The sequence below is a fragment of the Telopea speciosissima genome, chromosome 1, assembly GCF_018873765.1.
Source record: "Telopea speciosissima isolate NSW1024214 ecotype Mountain lineage chromosome 1, Tspe_v1, whole genome shotgun sequence".
In the NCBI taxonomy this organism is placed as follows: domain Eukaryota; kingdom Viridiplantae; phylum Streptophyta; class Magnoliopsida; order Proteales; family Proteaceae; genus Telopea; species Telopea speciosissima.
The window spans coordinates 7,556,303-7,574,115 of NC_057916.1; the positions used below are offsets into that span (position 1 = coordinate 7,556,303).

Consider the following 17,813-nt stretch of genomic DNA (forward strand, 5'->3'; position numbering starts at 1 on the left):
GGGGGCGTAGAGCTCGCAAAATCAGAGTTTTCGGTGGGTGGATCACCGCCGGTGGCTGCCGGACGCGCTCTCACGCGCCGGCGGCAGCTGCGGGTGATCTTCACTCGTCGGCAGATGTAAAAAAAAAAAAAAAAAAAAAAAAAAAAAAAAAGAGAATCTGGGTTTTGCTATCGTGCGCCTGATTCTATGTACAGGCGATGCTAACGTGCGCCGCTCGGGTCGGGTCAACCCGATTTCTGACCCGAAAACCCGACTAACGGCCCGATTTGGTCTGACCCGAACCCGATTGGCCCGGGTCTGAACCGGTTCGATCGGACCGGGGGTTGAACCAAATTGATTTGGTTTGACTTTCAGACCGGTTTGACCAGTACAGTCAACCAGATTTTGACTTGAACTTTGACCGGGCTTTCTGGGGGCTACGAGACTCCGTTTGGGGTCCCGTTTTTTGCGTTGACTCTGTTTTTCTGTGCTCTACACAGTGGTGCCATCTGTTTTGATCAGATATGAATATTTTAAATATTTTTGATATTCTTTTGATGCATGCCCTTTATGTAATTTATCGGTTCGTTCTATTGGGAACCGAACCAATTTCTGAATTGCTGGAATACCTACCTTGAAGAACAGTATTATTATTATTTTTGTGTTAATTTTAAGACATTTAAAGCCCCTTGTCATAAAGTATAAAATAACACAATTTGTTTAAGGATGTAAGTAATTTTGGAATATCCCAAGAGAGAGTTCCATGGGTTCGACAGGATGCAGCCGCCAAAGCGACCTTCCTTGTTGGATTTATGAAACACCGGTCTCATACAGTTGTGGGGTGTCCTTCAACTCTAATGTGTGGTCATACACCCAAAGGTGGTGGTCATGTATTGGTACTTGAAGGGGTACATATACAGTATGCTTGTGAATAGGTTGACCCTAGAATTCTGCACACACAAAGGTGGTGGATTTTGAAAGTTGAGCTGTATTCCCATGGCCCCTGGTATGTAGGGATTTTTACAATTGCATATTGAGAATTCAGCCCAAAGGTGATTTCACAATGATGTGTGTAAAATTCTCATTAGCTTATAAAGTTTTCAAGTGTACTTGCATCATTTTAATTATTATTGTTCATTGTTTAAATTTTCAGTCACCTTCTCTGTCAATAATAACATGGCTACTATTGAGCTCCTCACTGGGTCAAACTTTAAGAAGTGGAAAGAGGACATTATGTTTGCTATGGAAATGGCAGATGTGTACACGTCCCTTGTTATGGACACACCAATGGAACTAACTGCTGATAGTACTGAGGATGAAAAGTCTGTGCATGCTGCATGGCAAAAGAGTAATCGACTCAGTATACTGTCCATAAAGAGGTCGATACCAGAACACCTAAAAAGTGATCTGCCTGAGAAATGTACTGCCAGGGAATTGCTAGATGCAATTTTCAAGAGATACAAAGTTTCATCGAATGCTGAGATTGGGACACTTCTGCAAGGGTTATTTAATATGGAGTATGATGGTTCTGGGGGTGTTAGGGATTACATTATTAGGATGGTTGATTACCAAACTAAACTCAAGGCCTTAGACATTCCTCTTCCAGATGCCCTAATTGTCCATCAAGCCTTAAATACCCTACCTTCTGAATTTGGCATCATAAAAACCAACTACATTTCCCAAGATGGAGTCTGGAGCATTAATGACCTAATTTCTAGGGTTGTGTCTGAGGAAGAGAAACGAAGAAAGAGAAAAAGCCTACGCCTGTTTACTTCCAAAGCCCGTAAGAGTAAAAAGTCTAAAAACCATACTCATAAGTCCCAATAAACAGATCCGATCGGACTAACAATTTGGGACCCAAGAAAGACTCTTTGAAGAAAGAGAGTGATCGCGCTTCTTTTGCAAGAAGAAGGGTCACATGAAGAAGGATGCGACAAATACAAGGCTTGGTTACTCAAGCCCAAGCGCCATCGGTAATAATTCTTTGGCTTTTGTTTGTGAATCCAATCTATCGAAGCCCCATCCAGTTCTTGGTGGCTAGATAGCGGTGCAACTAACCATGTTGCTTTTACCATACAGGGTTCATAAACCGGAGGAGGCCAAACAAGGATGAATTAAGGCTGGTCGTAGGAAATGATGGACATTCTGACGTAGAGTTCGTGGGAGATGTCATTTTATTATTAGATTCTGGTTTTAAATTGACTTTAAAGAACACTTTTTATGTACCGTCCTTTAGGCGGAATTTGATTTCGGTTTCAGTTTTGGACATTAGTGGTTTCTATTTTGAAATAAAGAATACTATGGCTAATTTATTTTCTAATTCAACTAAAGTTGGTTCCTGCTTTATGTCCAACGGATTGTACAGATTGTGTTTGTCTCCCACCTGATATCTACGTCTCCTGTAATGTTGAAAGTGTTGTTTCTAAAAGACCCTTACCTAAAGAACGATCTTTCACATTGTGGCATAAGCGGCTAGGTCATATTTCTAAGGTAAGAGTGGAAAGGCTGATAAAGTCTGACATCCTGCCTACTCTCGAAAGTGATCTAGAAACTTGTGTAGACTGTTGTAAGGGAAAGATGACCAAAATAAAGAAGAAAACTGATCACCGTAGTTCCGACTGTTAGAGGTCATTCACACTGACATCGATGGTCCCTATTCATCACATTGTGTAAAAATTTTTATTTCATCACTTTTACTGACGACTATTCCCGATATGGATACCTGTACTTAATTAAAGAAAAGTCTGAATCTCTTGACAAGTTCAAGATTTTTAGGACTGAAGTTGAGAAACAGTTAGGGAAAGTTATTAAAATTGTTAGATCTGATCGTAGGGGTGAGTATTATGGCAGACATGGCGATGCTGGACAGCTTAAGGGCTCGTTTGCCAAATACCTTGAGGACTCTGGAATAGTTAGTCAGTTTACTATGCCAGGAAGTCCTGAACAAAATGGGGTTGCCGAAAGACGTAACCGTACCCTTATGGACATGGTGAGGAGTATGGTTAGTAGGACAAATTTACCTAAGTTCTTATGGGGTGAAGCCTTGAAAACTGCTCTTTATATCCTTAATCGTGTACCTACTAAAGTCGCTCCTCTTACACCTTTTGAGTTATGGACCGGCCGTAAACCCAGTTTAAATCATCTTAGAGTTTGGGGGTGCCCTGCGGAAGTGAAGTTGTATAATCCAACTTTAAACAAGTTGGATCCCAAGACTACTCGTTGCTACTTTGTCAGCTACCCAGATCATTCGAAGGGATATAAATTTTATAATCCCTGCGGTGGCACTAGGATTGTGGAGTCACAGACAGCGAAGTTTCTAGAATTTGATGTGGCCGAAAAGAATGACTGTTCTCAGACTGTTCAAGATAGTCACATGGTTGGTACATCGGTGCCCATTCTTCTACCTATTCAGACTGATGTGGGGCATACTGTGCCATTGGTTACACCTGCTGGAGTTCAGGAGCCTGATATTGATACCGTCCCCGACATTCATGTAGCACCTGATGAGATTCTTCTTATTCAGGATGTGGTTGAGGATCCTATCATTGATGCAGTTCCAGCTGAGATTCCTCAGATTCAGGTTGAGGCAGTAGTGGCACCATTACGGAGATCCACCAGGGAGAGAAGGTCAGCTATATCACCTATCTATGAGGTCTATCTGGGAGAACATGACTATGATATTGGTTGTGTGGTCGATCCAGTTACTTATTCAGGCGCTGTTTCTAGTCCTCAGTCAGATTTGTGGATAGATGCGATGAGAGATGAAATACAATCAATGAAACATATTGATGTTTGGGAGCTTGTTGATTTACCTAAAGGTTGTAAGCCCATTGGTTGCAAATGGGTGTATAAAACCAAAAGAGATTCCAAAGGAAAAGTTGAGAGGTTTAAAGCCAGGCTGGTAGCCAAGGGATTCACTCAGAGAGAGGGAGTAGACTACAATGGGACCTTTTCTCCAGTCTCCTCGAAGGATTCCTTCAGGGTGATCATGGCATTGGTAGCTCATTTTGATATGGAGCTGCATCAGATGGATGTTAAAACCGCCTTTCTCAATGGCAATCTTGATGAGGAAGTATATATGGTTCAGCCTGAGGGTTTTGCAGTGGATGATTCAGATCATCTTGTGTGTAGACTCAAGAAGTCTATCTACGGTCTCAAACAAGCTTCTAGGCAGTGGTATCTGAAATTTGACAGTGTTGTGACTTCGTTTGGTTTTATGGAAAACAAAGTGGATCAGTGTATATATCACAAGGTCAGTGGGAGCAAATTTTGTTTTCTCATTCTGTATGTGGATGACATCCTGCTTGCAAGCAGTGACCTAGGGATGTTGCATAATACAAAGCAACTTTTATCTAGGAAATTTGACATGAAGGACCTTGGTGAGGCCTCTTTTGTTCTTGGGATTGAGATCCATAGGGATCGTTCTCGCCGTTTATTAAGTCTTTCTCAGAGGGCTTATGTTGATCGTGTTCTGGAGAGGTTCAGTATGCTGGATTGCAAACCTGAGAATGTTCCTATTCTCAAGGGTGACAAACTGAGTTCGACACAGTGCCCGAAAAATAAAGCTGAGAGGGATGAAATGAAGAAGGTGCCTTATGCTAGCGCACTTGGTAGTATCATGTATGCTCAGTCCGTACAGCACGGATATTGCTTTTGTGATGGGACTTCTTGGCAGGTATCAGTCAGATCCTGGTCTTAGTCACTGGGTTGCTGCTAAGAAAGTATTGAGGTACTTGAAGGGGACAAGAGATTATATGCTGACTTACAGACACGTTCCTGAACTCAAGCTAGTGGGGTATACGGACTCGACTTTGCTGGCCGTGAGGATGACAGAAATCCACATCGTTATATTTTCTTGATGGCGGAGGGGCGAAGATCATGGAAGAGTAAAAGCGGACATTGATGACCACTTCGACTATGCAGCAGAGTTTGTGGCATGCTATGGGGCTACTACTCAGGCTATTTGGCTCGAAATCTCATAAAGGAGTTGACTATTGTAGATTTTGTGGATAGACCCATCCAGATATCTTGTGATAATGACTCTGCTGTGTTGGTTATAAACAACAATAAAGGACTTAGAGGGTCTAAACACATGGAGGTCAAGTATTTGACCATAAAGGAGAGAGTAAAGGAAGGTGACATTACAAGTGGAGCATATTAGTACGAGATGATATGGTTGCAGATCCCCTAACCAAAGGTCTTCGCCCTTGTGTTTTTGAGAGACATGTCATGGGCATGGGCTTAGTTGCATCATGGGATGTGGTTAGTTAGTGGGAGTTTGTTTTATTTTGCTTCATTTCAATTTAAAGTTTCTTTTCATCTGTATTTTTACCTTATGGTAAACTTTGATTTATATACATATCAGGTGTCATTACATGCAGTTTCTTTTAAACACATGAGTGTTTTATTTATTGACATGATGTATATATTTCTGATTTTAAAGTCTTAAGGAATGTGTTAACCTTAAGCAAGGCTGGGGCATTAAGTTGTTAGCCTAAAAGTATGTCTTGTAACACATAAAGTATAACTCGAGTTATTTCTGATGAGACATACAGATTCGTTAGAATCACGAAGTTTATTTCTCTAGTGAGCCTGTGCCACTTAAAGAAGAGAAATTTTGGACTGATAAACGGATAATACATAAGGAATCACTGCGTGACTATTATCTCGTTGCCACACTACCACATTGTATCCATGTTAGTAGAGTTGAGGGCTCTCGTGACCATGGAAGGCTCTGTGTCGCTTGCTCATAGATGCAGTTACCGCCATGATTCGGTGTCTAAAACTCTATGGGATAGGATTAACTTTCTAATATGACCTCTAGACCAATTTATTTTAAAAATTGTGCACATAAAGTTTTCTTAAAGAGTTGTTAGCCTGTGATTTGTTTTGGTCAAAACTGTTTTTAAATCCTTTTAAAAATAAGGAATTTAATGTAAGTCCAAGTGGGAGAATGTTAGAATTTTAGTTCTAATAAAATTCTATATGGACATAATTAAATCCCTAAACCAGGCTAATTAGGGTTTTGGTCTAATAAAGTGGGGTCATTAAGTTATATTAGAAGCTCTAATGTGGATGGCTTAGTGTGGGCGAGATAGATTCCTATTGGGGTGTGATGAGTCGGACCTATAGGGATTACTATATAAGGAGAGCTAGGTCCCCCCTCTACCCAACACAACTTATTATTCTCAATTGCTATTGAGGAGTGCATTCTAGAAAGAGAGGGAGATATTCAGTGTTCATCGTCCCTGCGCATTCGGTATTCTCATCAGGCCAGTTACTTTGGGAATAGAGGGGAAGCACCTAGATCTTTGTTCTTTATTTTTCGCTGCAATCATCATCACTATGGATGCGAAACAAGGTCAGTGGTTCTATCCCTATTTTCTATTATTTATTAGATTGTGTTCTTGAACGCCCTATGGAGATCCTGGCTTTTGGGATTTTGTCCATATTCGGATCGATTTATTCCAACATCCCAGAGATCAGGAGCTTTACGAGCTTGTTGGCAGCTTCGAATCCGACATGTATGGGGTTTAATTTCTCAGCCGTTTCGGTACCATCACCAACAACATCAACAACAACAAGGAGACCAGAAGATAGTGAGCGTGAGTGATGAGATGAAGATGCCAGAGTTAACAGCGGGGTTCATGGATCAGACTGTGCTGGACAACATGGCTAAGATGCAGAGCAAGAACACTACCAGAGATGGAAGAAGGTTAACAGAGTTAGCTTGGCGGAGCAATGGAGATCAAGAACTGTACAACTTGGGAAGCTCAGTGGATCAAAGTTATTGGAGTCAGAATCAATGGGCCGACAGTGATCAACATCTCTACATCCCATGAACTCAAACACACCAGTCTCACCATTTTTGAGTTATTAATAGCAAAACAGAGGAACATGAACAGAGAAAGATTTAGAAACTTTCCACCTGTGTAAATTTTCGTTTAGCCCTTTTTTCTTTTGTAGATGTGCTTGAAGCTTTAGCTTGATCATGGTGTGCCTCTCTGCAATACTTCAACTAACTTGCATAGGTTTTCTTTTAAAATTTCCCTTTTTCTTTCTTTTAATCGTTGTGAGAAGGAAATGTTATTACAATATAAGATATTGAAGTTTTACTATCTTTTTCCTGGTTTTCAATCTTCTTCTTCTTCTTCCTCTCTCTCTCTGCTTCTCAACCCTTGTGTTGAGTTCAGTTCAGATCTGGCAGAGATGACCATCGTCAGAAGCCATTGAAGAAGAGGATTAATGGCGCCTGGTCTCCTTGTTCGCAGGGGAGAGCCAAATCCTCTTTCGGGTTAAGGAGTGATCTGACGAAGATGAAGGGTTTGGAGGTTAAAGTTGTTCCAACCGTTGGATGTTGAGCAGTCCACGTGGCACCATCTGTGGGGGTGCTGGATGCTCCAGCTCCTGCCACTGCAGGACAGGAGCCAAATCCCTAGTTTTGAACCCTCGAGGCCTCAGTATATTATGTGTCATCATTTTTGACAAAAAGGCCAAAAGAGAGACAATTTGAGACTAAAGACGATCCCCATTGCTTTCCCTTTAACACCTCTCGGGAGAACATTAAACATGCAACCAATTTTTTGTAAGCTAGCGATATACGTCAATCACAAGCTGAACACAAGAGGGTAGGCAGGCGTCTTTCCAAAGAAAAGAAGAGAAGAGACGACAAGAGAATGCGATAGATCATAGATGTCGCTTTGATCACAGGCTGGAGACATGAAAGAAAGGAGTTCCTTTTCATAAGGGGAGGAGAGAGGGTGACAGGTGGTGGGCTCCCTGACGCTTTGCCATTGCCTTATAACTTTCCTTTGCTTACGATTTCCTCTCCCAAACAAGGGAAAAGGTTAGGCACGGCACCTGTTTGTTTTGAGCCAAACGACATTCACCAATCTCACTGGTCACTGGACTCTGCTGACTGCTGAGCTCTCAACCAGAGTGAGTGAGTGAGAGAGAGAGAGAGAGTTTGTGTGTAAGTATGTGCAGAGAGACATCAACAGGGCCGCAACCAGAGCTTCCATGGAAGCCAAAGATCGTGCTCTCTGTCCTTTCTGCCCTGACGGACGCCTTACAGCGTCCCAACGGCACCATGAACCGCCGTATACACGATTTCGTTGACCTGAAAGCCAAAGCCAGAGATATACCCGTTAGAGGCGTAAAAACCTCCGATGTAACCGTCGACGCCACCCGAAACCTCTGGTTTCGTCTCTATACACCTACCGACAACGCCGCCAAAGCCGACGTCACCCTCCCCGTCATTGTCTACTTCCATGGCGGAGGTTTCGCCTTCTTCAGCCCCGGCTCCATTTTCTACCACGATTTCTGCCTCAGATTGGCACGCAAGATACCCGCTATCGTTATCTCCGTCAACTACCGTCTCGCACCTGAGCACCGCTTTCCATCACAGTACGAAGATGGCTTTGAGACTCTCAAGTTCCTCGACGACGCAAAAATCCCCAATTTTCCAGAGAACGCCGATCTTTCGAAGTGCTTTCTCGCCGGCGACAGTGCCGGAGCAAATCTTGCTCACCACGTGGCTATCAGGATCGGAGAGGCGGAATTCAGGAACGTGAGAGTGATCGGACAGATATCGATACAGCCATTCTTCGGCGGCGAAGAGAGGACGGAATCGGAGATCCGGCTTACGAAGGCATACTTGGTGACGATGCCAAGAACGGATTGGGTATGGAGGGTTTTCTTGCCGGAAGGGGAGAACAGAGACCACGAAGCGGTGAACGTGACGGGGCCGAAGGCTGTGAATATAATGGGGGTAAAGTATCCTGAAACGATGGTGGTGGTGGGAGGTTTCGATACGTTGCAGGATAGGCAGAGGGAGTTCTGCAAATGGCTTAGAAGGTCTGGGAAAGAAGTGAAACTGATAGAGTATCCAAGTGCAGTTCATGCTTTTTATTTTTTCCCTGAACTTCCTGAAACTTCACAGTTGATGGAGGAGGCAAGAGATTTTGTTCATCAAATTTCTGATAAGATGAGAGTTGAAGTGAGTAAATCAAAAACATGATTGATCTCAAACTCAGGGAGAAAGAAGGTAACCGATCGAGAATAAAAACTATCCAATTAGGTAATTAAAGAAGTGAGCAAATAGTAATGGAAGTATCAAAAATAATTAAAGTGATTGCTCTGAATGTCTTCTTCTTGGGCAGTTGAGTTGGGCTTCACAGCATCTATTTGTTTGATTGTATCTGTTCAAAAATAAAATTATAAAAAAATAAAAAACAAATCTACTTGTTTGATTGTCCTGAAGCTGACAAATGGAATCAGATCTTCTCTACTGCGCATCCTACGGTTGAGATGAGCCCAATCATTGGATGGGTGCTGATGCATTAGAAAGGATCTACGTCTGTGTCAAGACACACAATGTGCAAAATGACCACCGTGCACCTGATCAATGTCTGCATGCGTTCTCCCATTAGAGAGACTCCTTTTTCCCATAAACTAATCTAATACAGATCCAATACAAATCTATAATTTACGGCACGTGCAGAATCTTATTTGTTTACTGAAGTCAAAACTAAGGCTTTGATAAACCTATAAAACTTGCCCAAACAGTCCAAGGATGACCCAACCTAAACTTGGGTTGGACTTGAGGAAAGTAGTAAGTGAAAAATCTTAGGGGTAGGGTTCGACTTGGCTCCTCTCCGACGCAACCCCGAGCTGGATATCATCTAGTGCTTGGGTGCCATTCGAACAGCGTGGATCGAGCTAGAAATAAGGATTTCAGTGCTTCTCTTTATCACCTATGCACCACGCCCAAGCTGTGTTTCATCATTCCTCATCGTCTGAATATCACTCAGGCCACATATTGACGCTTGTTGCGGCGCTGGACGTTCTCCAACTCAGGGATATGCTAGAGAGGAGCCCAATCATGTGGGATGGGGTGGGGTTGGATTGGGCTGAGGTGGGACTATACCAACCTGGCCACCTACCATGCTACTACTGGATCTGGATGCCAATTCTGCTTTGTTATGAGCTATACATGGTAGATGAACCTACCCACATGTTCCCAAGTAGGTAGAGTATCCCCAATTTCGGATTTTGTGATGTGTGTCCTTTTTATTGCGCAAATGTCCCTCTAAACGTTATTAATGAGAGCCTGGATGGGTATTTCCTTATTTATGAAGACAAAAGGATACTTCTTGTTACGAAATCAAACGTATATCGGATCTTTATCCTCTTAATTACACTGTCCGTAATTGACGTCAAGTACATCTAACAGAGGAAGCAGAAATGATTATCATACCCCTGTCCGAACACACTGCCCGAGGTGGGATCCACGTCTCTCTATTAGATGTACTTGATGTCAAGTATGGACAGCGTAATTGAGAGGATAAAAATTCCAACTATGGTGGCAAAAAGGGCCCAACTGCTTTTTTTTTTTTTTGGTTGGAGATGCTTTGGCTTAAAAAATTCTCTTGAGGTTAGGGTTTTCCTTACCATTGCTCATCCCACGGTAGCATCTCTTACCTAACAACCTCATAACTTCTTGGGTTTGTGTAGCATATATAAATGCAACTCATTATTGTTCAGTAAATTAATGAGAGATTTACACTTCACAGTTCACAGTAATTAGGCTCCGATTTGATATAGTTTCAGTGTCTTTTATTTCCCTTGTAAATAGAGAGAGCTTCAAAATTTCTCGCCAGGTTGGTTCTGTATTGCATGTCACATGTTGCTTTTAAGAAAATGTTGAAGGACGAAATTTTCATAGATTCTTATAATTAAATGTTTCATGTGTCTACTTATGTTTCAAGTTTCACTCAGTTATTGCAATTTGGATCCTCTACTGTCGAGCTGCCCAGTAGGATCATGCTGCCAAGATACGATGAGACACGCAAGCCTTTTATCTCCATCCAATTAGCCATTCATCAAGAATTCCGAATAGGTATTGCCATCCTTTTCGATTTTAAAGGACTAAGTTTCTCTTCTCTCACCGTGAATGAAAATTTCTTCATTATGGGCATTGATACCTACCATCGATGGTTCAAGGAAAGGGATATACTTTGGACCCCAAAACAATAGGAGATGGGATTTTTAGTCACATCACTAATGGTGAGGGGTGAAGAAAAACCTTCCTTTTAAATTTTTCTAAAATTTTTGACAAAAGAGTGGGTATCATAGAATGCACGGATCTGGATCCTCTCCAATTACTTGGGCGTCCAATTCCTCTCCAACCACCTAATTAATGGTTGGGAGAACTTAGATATGCATCCCAACACCTGCCAACATCTGAGAATGCGTGTTCAAGTTCTCCCCACTACTGTGGAATGGGTGGTTGAAGAGGAATTAATGGTTGGGAGAACTTAGATACGCATCTGAGAATGGTTGGGAGAACTTATATTCAAGTTCTCCAACTACCTAATTAATGGTTGGGAGAACTTAGATACGCATCCCAACACCTGCCAACATCTGTGTTCAAGTTCTCCCCGCTGCTGTCGAATGGATGGTTGAAGAGGAATTGGAATTGGAATTGGAGAGAACCTTTCCCCAAGAATCACAGCTGGTTTACTATGAGAATTCATGTCGATGGGTTGTGCAATTAAATTGCATCCGTCCGCCAACATCCTCCAACTTTCCCCCATGGGTCTATGGGCCTCCTCCATCCATAATAGACGTAAATATTTATTAGTGGGAGCCCAATTTGTTTGATTAATTTCTGTGGTCCGACAAGTTAACTATTGTCAGGTGGGTAGTTTTTTGGTCTATTGTCAGGTGGGTAGTTCAGCAAGCACAAATACGTGATGCTTCGTTTCTGTTTGTGGGGCTACGGCCAATACATGCAAGGGAGCGTAGGGTTATGAACAAGGTGACTTCTATACTTCAAAAAAAAAAAAAAAAACACCTATTCTCCTATAAATTGAGGAATTTTTACTTGAATACCCACTTTTAATGTTTAAATCAATTGTAATATCCAAAATTAATACATATATACATATTCGTAGGGATCTTTATCACCTCCAGTTTGCTGAGCGGCTCAGTTCCCCAGTTCCTCTAACAAAGGGGGGCTGAAATGACCTCTCTACCCATGCCCAAACACCCTGCCCGGGTGGGGTCCACCATCCCCCTATTAGAGGAACTGGGGAACTGGGCCGGTCAGCAAACTGGAGGTGATAATTACTATACATATTCCATAATTCATTGTAAGTTCCAAGACATGTCATCTAATATCTTCCAATATCAAATCTCAATTTATAATGTCCAAAGTCTTGTAGAGCAATGTACCTTGGGTGTGGTGTTACTCATTGTCGTCAACATAGTTAAGGGTGTCAAAAAACCGGGCCAGCCTGAGCCTGCCCTAAGGGCATTGTTAAGTGGGCTGTGATGGGCTTTGTTAATTCCACTACTCAATGGACCGTCAACCATGATATTCAAAGCCAATCAGGGCCGGACGAGCTTGGGAAAACCCTGCTAGGGTTGGGCTGGGTTGAGGGTATGTTTGGACCTAGCAGGGTCAGGCTGGGCTTGAATTTAAGTTACGGCTCTTAGGGTTGGGTTAGGGTTAAGGCCAAGCCCAGCTCAGCCTGGCTCGTTGACAGCCCTGAACACAGTCAACACCCTCATGGAGTAAGAATGTTCAGTTGGAGTTGGGAGTCATCGCTTTAGAAACATTTTTCAGTAGATGTATCAGTTTGTAACTCAATTTCGTGGTCCATTCATTGACCTTGAGTTGAATGTGATATCATGAGAAATGTAGCCCTCCGAGTCATCTTTACATTGGTGAAAGAATCATAACGATCAAAGTTCGGGAGAGAGAGAGGTATGAGCAATTAAACAAGTCAATGCAGACAACAAGCAATTCTGCATAAGAAAAAAACCAAAAAAAAAGGAACAACTTTTTAAATGGAAAATGGGATCAGTTGTCGTTTTTTACCATACTTAGAGTGGGTTTCCTACCCTGCACCCATCTAAACTGGCTGGTTTCATTCGTTTTTTTCAATCCTAAGGAGGTGTCTCTTGGCATGGTGATGGCTGCTAGTGCAATAGAGCGCTGACCTAAGTCTAGAGAGAGATAATATGTTCGACTCCCTCCCCCGTTTTCATCGGATGCATTCATCCTATTATTCCCCCCTCCCTCTGCCATCACCCTTGGGCCTTGACCACCCTTCCTTGAGTGAAGACGGTCATCCCTAGTGACCTATGAGCCCTCCATCCGAAAAAAATAAAATTAGAACAATCCTAGTTCAAACAAGAATTGGACCATTGAAAGTACAAGGGAGATTCACCAATTGCACAATGTATGGCCATGTTATGATTAGATCTCATTGTTAGGTGAAAGTTTCTCGTGGTTGGTGGATGAGTACATTTGTTCTGTTCTGTCACGTGAAAGAATGATAATAAGTCACATTTTGGTTGGGTTGAATCAGTTTTGATCTGTTATTGGGCCAACCCAAAAATCAAGTTGTTAAAAAAGTTTCAATTTTGATACGATTTGGTTCGATTGCTTGTCAGTTTTTATGATTGATTTGTAATTAGGTTTGATCTGATTTGATTTTGATTTTACATGTACAATAAGAAAATCAATAGGAAAATTCTGATTTTTTGGGGTTTTCGGTTTCTTGAGCTCTCACTATTAGTCCGATCTCATTCCTGGATTCATTTGAATATATAGAAAAATATTTAAATAAGTCACATGTCAAATTTCAGACACAAATTCAACCATTTACCTTACCAATATTTTCTCCCATATATGTCTATGTACCCCGTCATAGTTCTAGGTTCTTAACCCATTAAAGTTGGATTCGTTTTCTATTGGGCTAAAACTTGACATATGAACAAGGGTCATAGAGACTTTATATGTCCATAAAGTTTTTACCTCAGGGGAGTGTAGGTGCACACCCATCAATTTGGGTATAAAAGTATTGTTAATTTAAAAAAAATATTTAATTTATAAACTGTGAATTACTAAAGGGCCACTTATACTTTGAAGTTTGACCTTTGAACTGCGAGTCTCATCTAATTTTTTTGGGAGGGGGGACTATCCTAATCAAGGGCCCATGGCCAACTACACCCAAGTGGGATGAAAAATGCAAAAGGGAAGAAAAATGGAGCCTTAATATGACCAAGAGAGTTCAACCTATGACTTCAATTGGGGGGGAGTACTTCAACCGGCAAATCTCCAACCAACCAAACTAATAGTTGTTCATTGATTCAATTTTTATTGAGAGTAGGATTTTAGTAATTGAGATCGGTATTGGTTTCAGTTGATACCGATCTGGATTGGTTCGTATTGACTCAAATCAGATGAGTTTATCCCCTAAATTTCAATAAAAATATGTTTTATTTACATTTTGAGCGGGTGGTAGCGGCGCAATGGTGATTTTCGTTTAACCACTAAACGCAATCGGAAAATCTAAGCCGTTTATTTTTTACCTTTTAATCCTAGTCGTTGAATAAAAAAAAAGCCTTCAACCTGCTCACTGTGACAACAGGTTTCTTCTTTCTCCTCTCTATAGCAGGTCTCGCCGCCATCGTCGTCTTTGGAAAGATGGAGAGGGAGAGCAGGGCTTCCATCTTCTACCTTCAATCCAATCGTTGGTTTTATTAGTGGGCTGTACGTGTCAGCGAACGCATCTCTTCAGCCTCAAGAAACAGCTTTTAAACAAGCCCTCCTCCTCCAAATCAAATTTCATCATCAGGATTCAGGAGGAGGAGGAATCAACAAGAAAAAAAAAGACGCTGCGAGAGAGAGAAAATTTCTGATCTAATCTGATTTGTTCTAGCAACGGAAAGCGGAAGTCAAGAAGAACAAGATGTGCAGGTCGCCTGAGGATCCTAGATTCTATCAGAGTAGTCCATCTTCCAGATTGGGGTTTTACTCTCTTTTCTGAGTTCTGTCTTTCTTGCGCAATCCAAAGACTCAAAGAGTGAGTGATTGTCGTTTTGTAATTGTACACATAGGAGAGAGAACAGAAGCGGATAGGAGAGTAGCGAAGCTAAAGAGGGAGAATGTCGAAGAAGAAACCTTTCAGCTGGTCCACCATGACGCTGAAAGACTTTCATGGCGGTTCCATCCCTTCTGATCTTCCCCTACCTTCTGTTCCTGGAGTTTATGTTCTGTAATAAATTTTTTTGGTCATAATCATGTTCCTTCGGTTCCATAATCATGTATCTATTTAAACCTCTGTAAAAGAAATGGAATCTCTTCTCTCTAAACCTCTAAAACCTCCATGATCAAAGCAGATTAAAGAAAGAAGGAAAAAAAAAAAAAAAAAAACCAAAAACCAAAAACGAAACAAATAACAAAAGAAAAACTCTCATTTTTTGCTCCATGCTCTGATCAAAGCTTCAAATGTCACTTGGTTGTTGATGCTTGGTGATGCTAAAGCTTGTAATCAGTGGAGAACGAGTCATCACCCTTCGCCTATAATCTTGAACTGATTATCGGAGCGATGCAGAGCCATCGGAGAATTGTCGGAGAGATGGTTTGTGGTGTTGTGAGAGAGGAGAGAGAATGGAACTTTACTTGGTTAGAGAGCCAATTGCCGATTATTTAATCGACGATTGAGATTTAAGTTTATTTATTCAACGGATGAGATTAAAAGTGTTGCGTTTATCGTTGCGCTTAAGGGATTATACACGTCGCGCTGCGACATTTTTTCCTTATATTTTTACTCATGGTCAGTAATCAATACCTCTGCATTGATATCGTATCGATCAGGAATCTGCCGATAAGATCCGATACCGATTCCTTTAACCATGGTTGAGAATTAAATTGTCAATGGAAAAACTAACAAGTATGGGTTGAAAACGACCCATAAGTTGTTGTCGTATGGAAGTCGAAAATGGAAAAGTATTCACCAAAAAAAACGAAGATGGAAAAGTCGTAAAGAAATAAGAAAACGACCACCATAATATAATGAACCACTCATCATCACATATTGTGTGTGTTCTGCAACTCTGAGAGAGAGAAAATGTCGACAAACACTTTAATGGCGTCACCAGTGCTACCATGGAAGACGAAGATCGTCCTCACCATCCTCTCCGCAGTTACAGACACCGTGCGTCGCCCTAACGGCACCATCAACCGCCGTTTGCTCAAGCTCTTAGAATTCAAAACCCCTGCCAACAACGAACCCGTAAGAGGTGTCAAAACCTCCGACGTCACCGTCGACGCAAACCGAAACCTCTGGTTTCGCCTCTTCACCCCAACCGAAACTACCAAAGGTGACGTTATTCCTCTCCCCGTCATCATCTTCTTTCACGGCGGAGGATTCTCTCTCCTCACAGCCGATTCCAAAGGCTACGACGAAGTCTGCCGTCAATTCGCCATTAAATTCCAAGCTGTCATTGTCTCTGTCAATTACCGTCTCACACCAGAGCACCGATTTCCGTCACAGTACGATGACGGATTTGACACACTTAAATTCCTAGACGAAACCGATTTCGACAAATTTGGTTTCCCGGCAAATGCCGATCTCTCCAAGTGCTTCCTTGCCGGTGACAGTGCCGGCGGCAATCTTGCTCACCATGTCGCCGTCAGATCTGGGAGAGCTGATTTCAAAAGAGTGAAAGTGATCGGTCAGATCTCGATACAGCCGTTCTTCGGCGGCGAAGAGAGGACTGAGTCGGAGATTCGTTTGGTGAACGCGCCTCTGATATCGGTGGCGAGGACGGATTGGATGTGGAAGGTGTTCTTACCGGAAGGCGAGAATAGAGATCATGAAGCAGTGAATGTGAGTGGGCCGAGGGCAATTGATATAAGTAAAGTTAAGTATCCGGCGACGATGGTGGTGGTGGGAGGGTTTGATCCGTTGCGGGACAGGCAGAGGAAGTTCTATGAGTGGCTCAAGAGATTTGGGAAAGAAGTAAAGCTGGTGGAGTATCCAAACGCGATCCATGCCTTTTATGTGTTTCCCGAATTGCCCGAATCTTCTCATTTTATTACGGAGGCCAGGGATTTTGTCCATAAGGTATGTGAGAATGCATAAATTGCTAAATAATGTATAAAAGGAAAGGATTATAAAGAAAAACGCTTAATTCTCTGTATAACCTGATAACTGCCATCTGGTATGGACTATGGATTAAATAAGACAAAAGGGTCAATATTGTATAATATAATAAGTGGATTTTCATTCATAGTACAATTACTTGTGAAGGGACTATAGCATAATCAGTGACTGAAGCAACGCCTTAGTCAAATTTTTTTATTTTATTTTAAGGCTCTGTTTGGCGTGTTTGTCAAAGTGCCATCATTCAACACAATGTGGGAATTGAGGGACCTTTATTTGCTCCATTTCCTGGTCAGATCCATTTCCCTAAGTTCCTCTGATAGAAGGGATAGAAATGACCACCCTACCCTTATCAGGTGGGATACACCCCTTCTCTTAGAGGAACTTGGGAAAATGAAGCAGATAAAAATACGAGAATTGATGCAACTCATCACAGAAACAGATTTGAATAGGGGTGTTAATTGGTCGGGCCTAGTCGGGCTTGACCATTTTGAAGCCTTGCCTGACCTTTTATCTAATTGGGCTTACATTGGACGGGTATGATACGGTTTATATTCGTTTGATTGGGCTGGGGTTTAATTGAGCTTTCTTAACTGGGCCTTAATTGGTCTTTTATTGAGCTAAATGTTTGTTGAACTGTAAACGGGTTGTGACTAAAAACATATCTATGTGACAAATCCTCTAATCCCCAACCATTAGGCCGAAGGTAAGGTTCAATTAACCTATCTTCCCCCCCCCCCCCCATTTTTATATTAAAAGCATGTCTTAACATTGCATATCTTTAGCTTATGGGTATTGGAGGTAAAATAAGAATTCCATATAGTGATTATAGGGTCAGGCTTAGGCGGGCCTATATTCGATCGGGCCAGT

At 41.9% G+C, this 17,813-nt stretch overlaps 2 protein-coding genes across 3 annotated transcripts; both read left to right on the top strand.

Moving 5' to 3' along the window:
• The first annotated feature begins 932 nt into the window (after positions 1 to 932).
• Positions 933 to 16,933, top strand: LOC122648629 (probable carboxylesterase 18). Of its 2 annotated transcripts, XM_043841841.1 has the most exons (3): positions 933 to 943; positions 7,927 to 7,943; positions 15,908 to 16,933. In XM_043841841.1, exon 3 carries the CDS (start codon positions 15,924 to 15,926, stop codon positions 16,920 to 16,922), a length of 999 nt encoding a protein of 332 aa, XP_043697776.1. In that variant the 5' UTR covers positions 933 to 943; positions 7,927 to 7,943; positions 15,908 to 15,923; the 3' UTR covers positions 16,923 to 16,933. The 2 variants fall into 2 exon arrangements, with proteins under 2 accessions (XP_043697776.1, XP_043697775.1); XM_043841840.1 differs by lacking the exons at positions 933 to 943; positions 7,927 to 7,943 and adding an exon at positions 12,745 to 12,751 and having other exon boundaries at positions 15,897 to 16,933.
• Positions 7,927 to 8,998, top strand: LOC122648628 (probable carboxylesterase 18). The gene has a single exon (XM_043841839.1). It carries the CDS (start codon positions 7,958 to 7,960, stop codon positions 8,996 to 8,998), a length of 1,041 nt encoding a protein of 346 aa, XP_043697774.1. The 5' UTR covers positions 7,927 to 7,957.
• Positions 16,934 to 17,813: the final 880 nt, after the last annotated feature.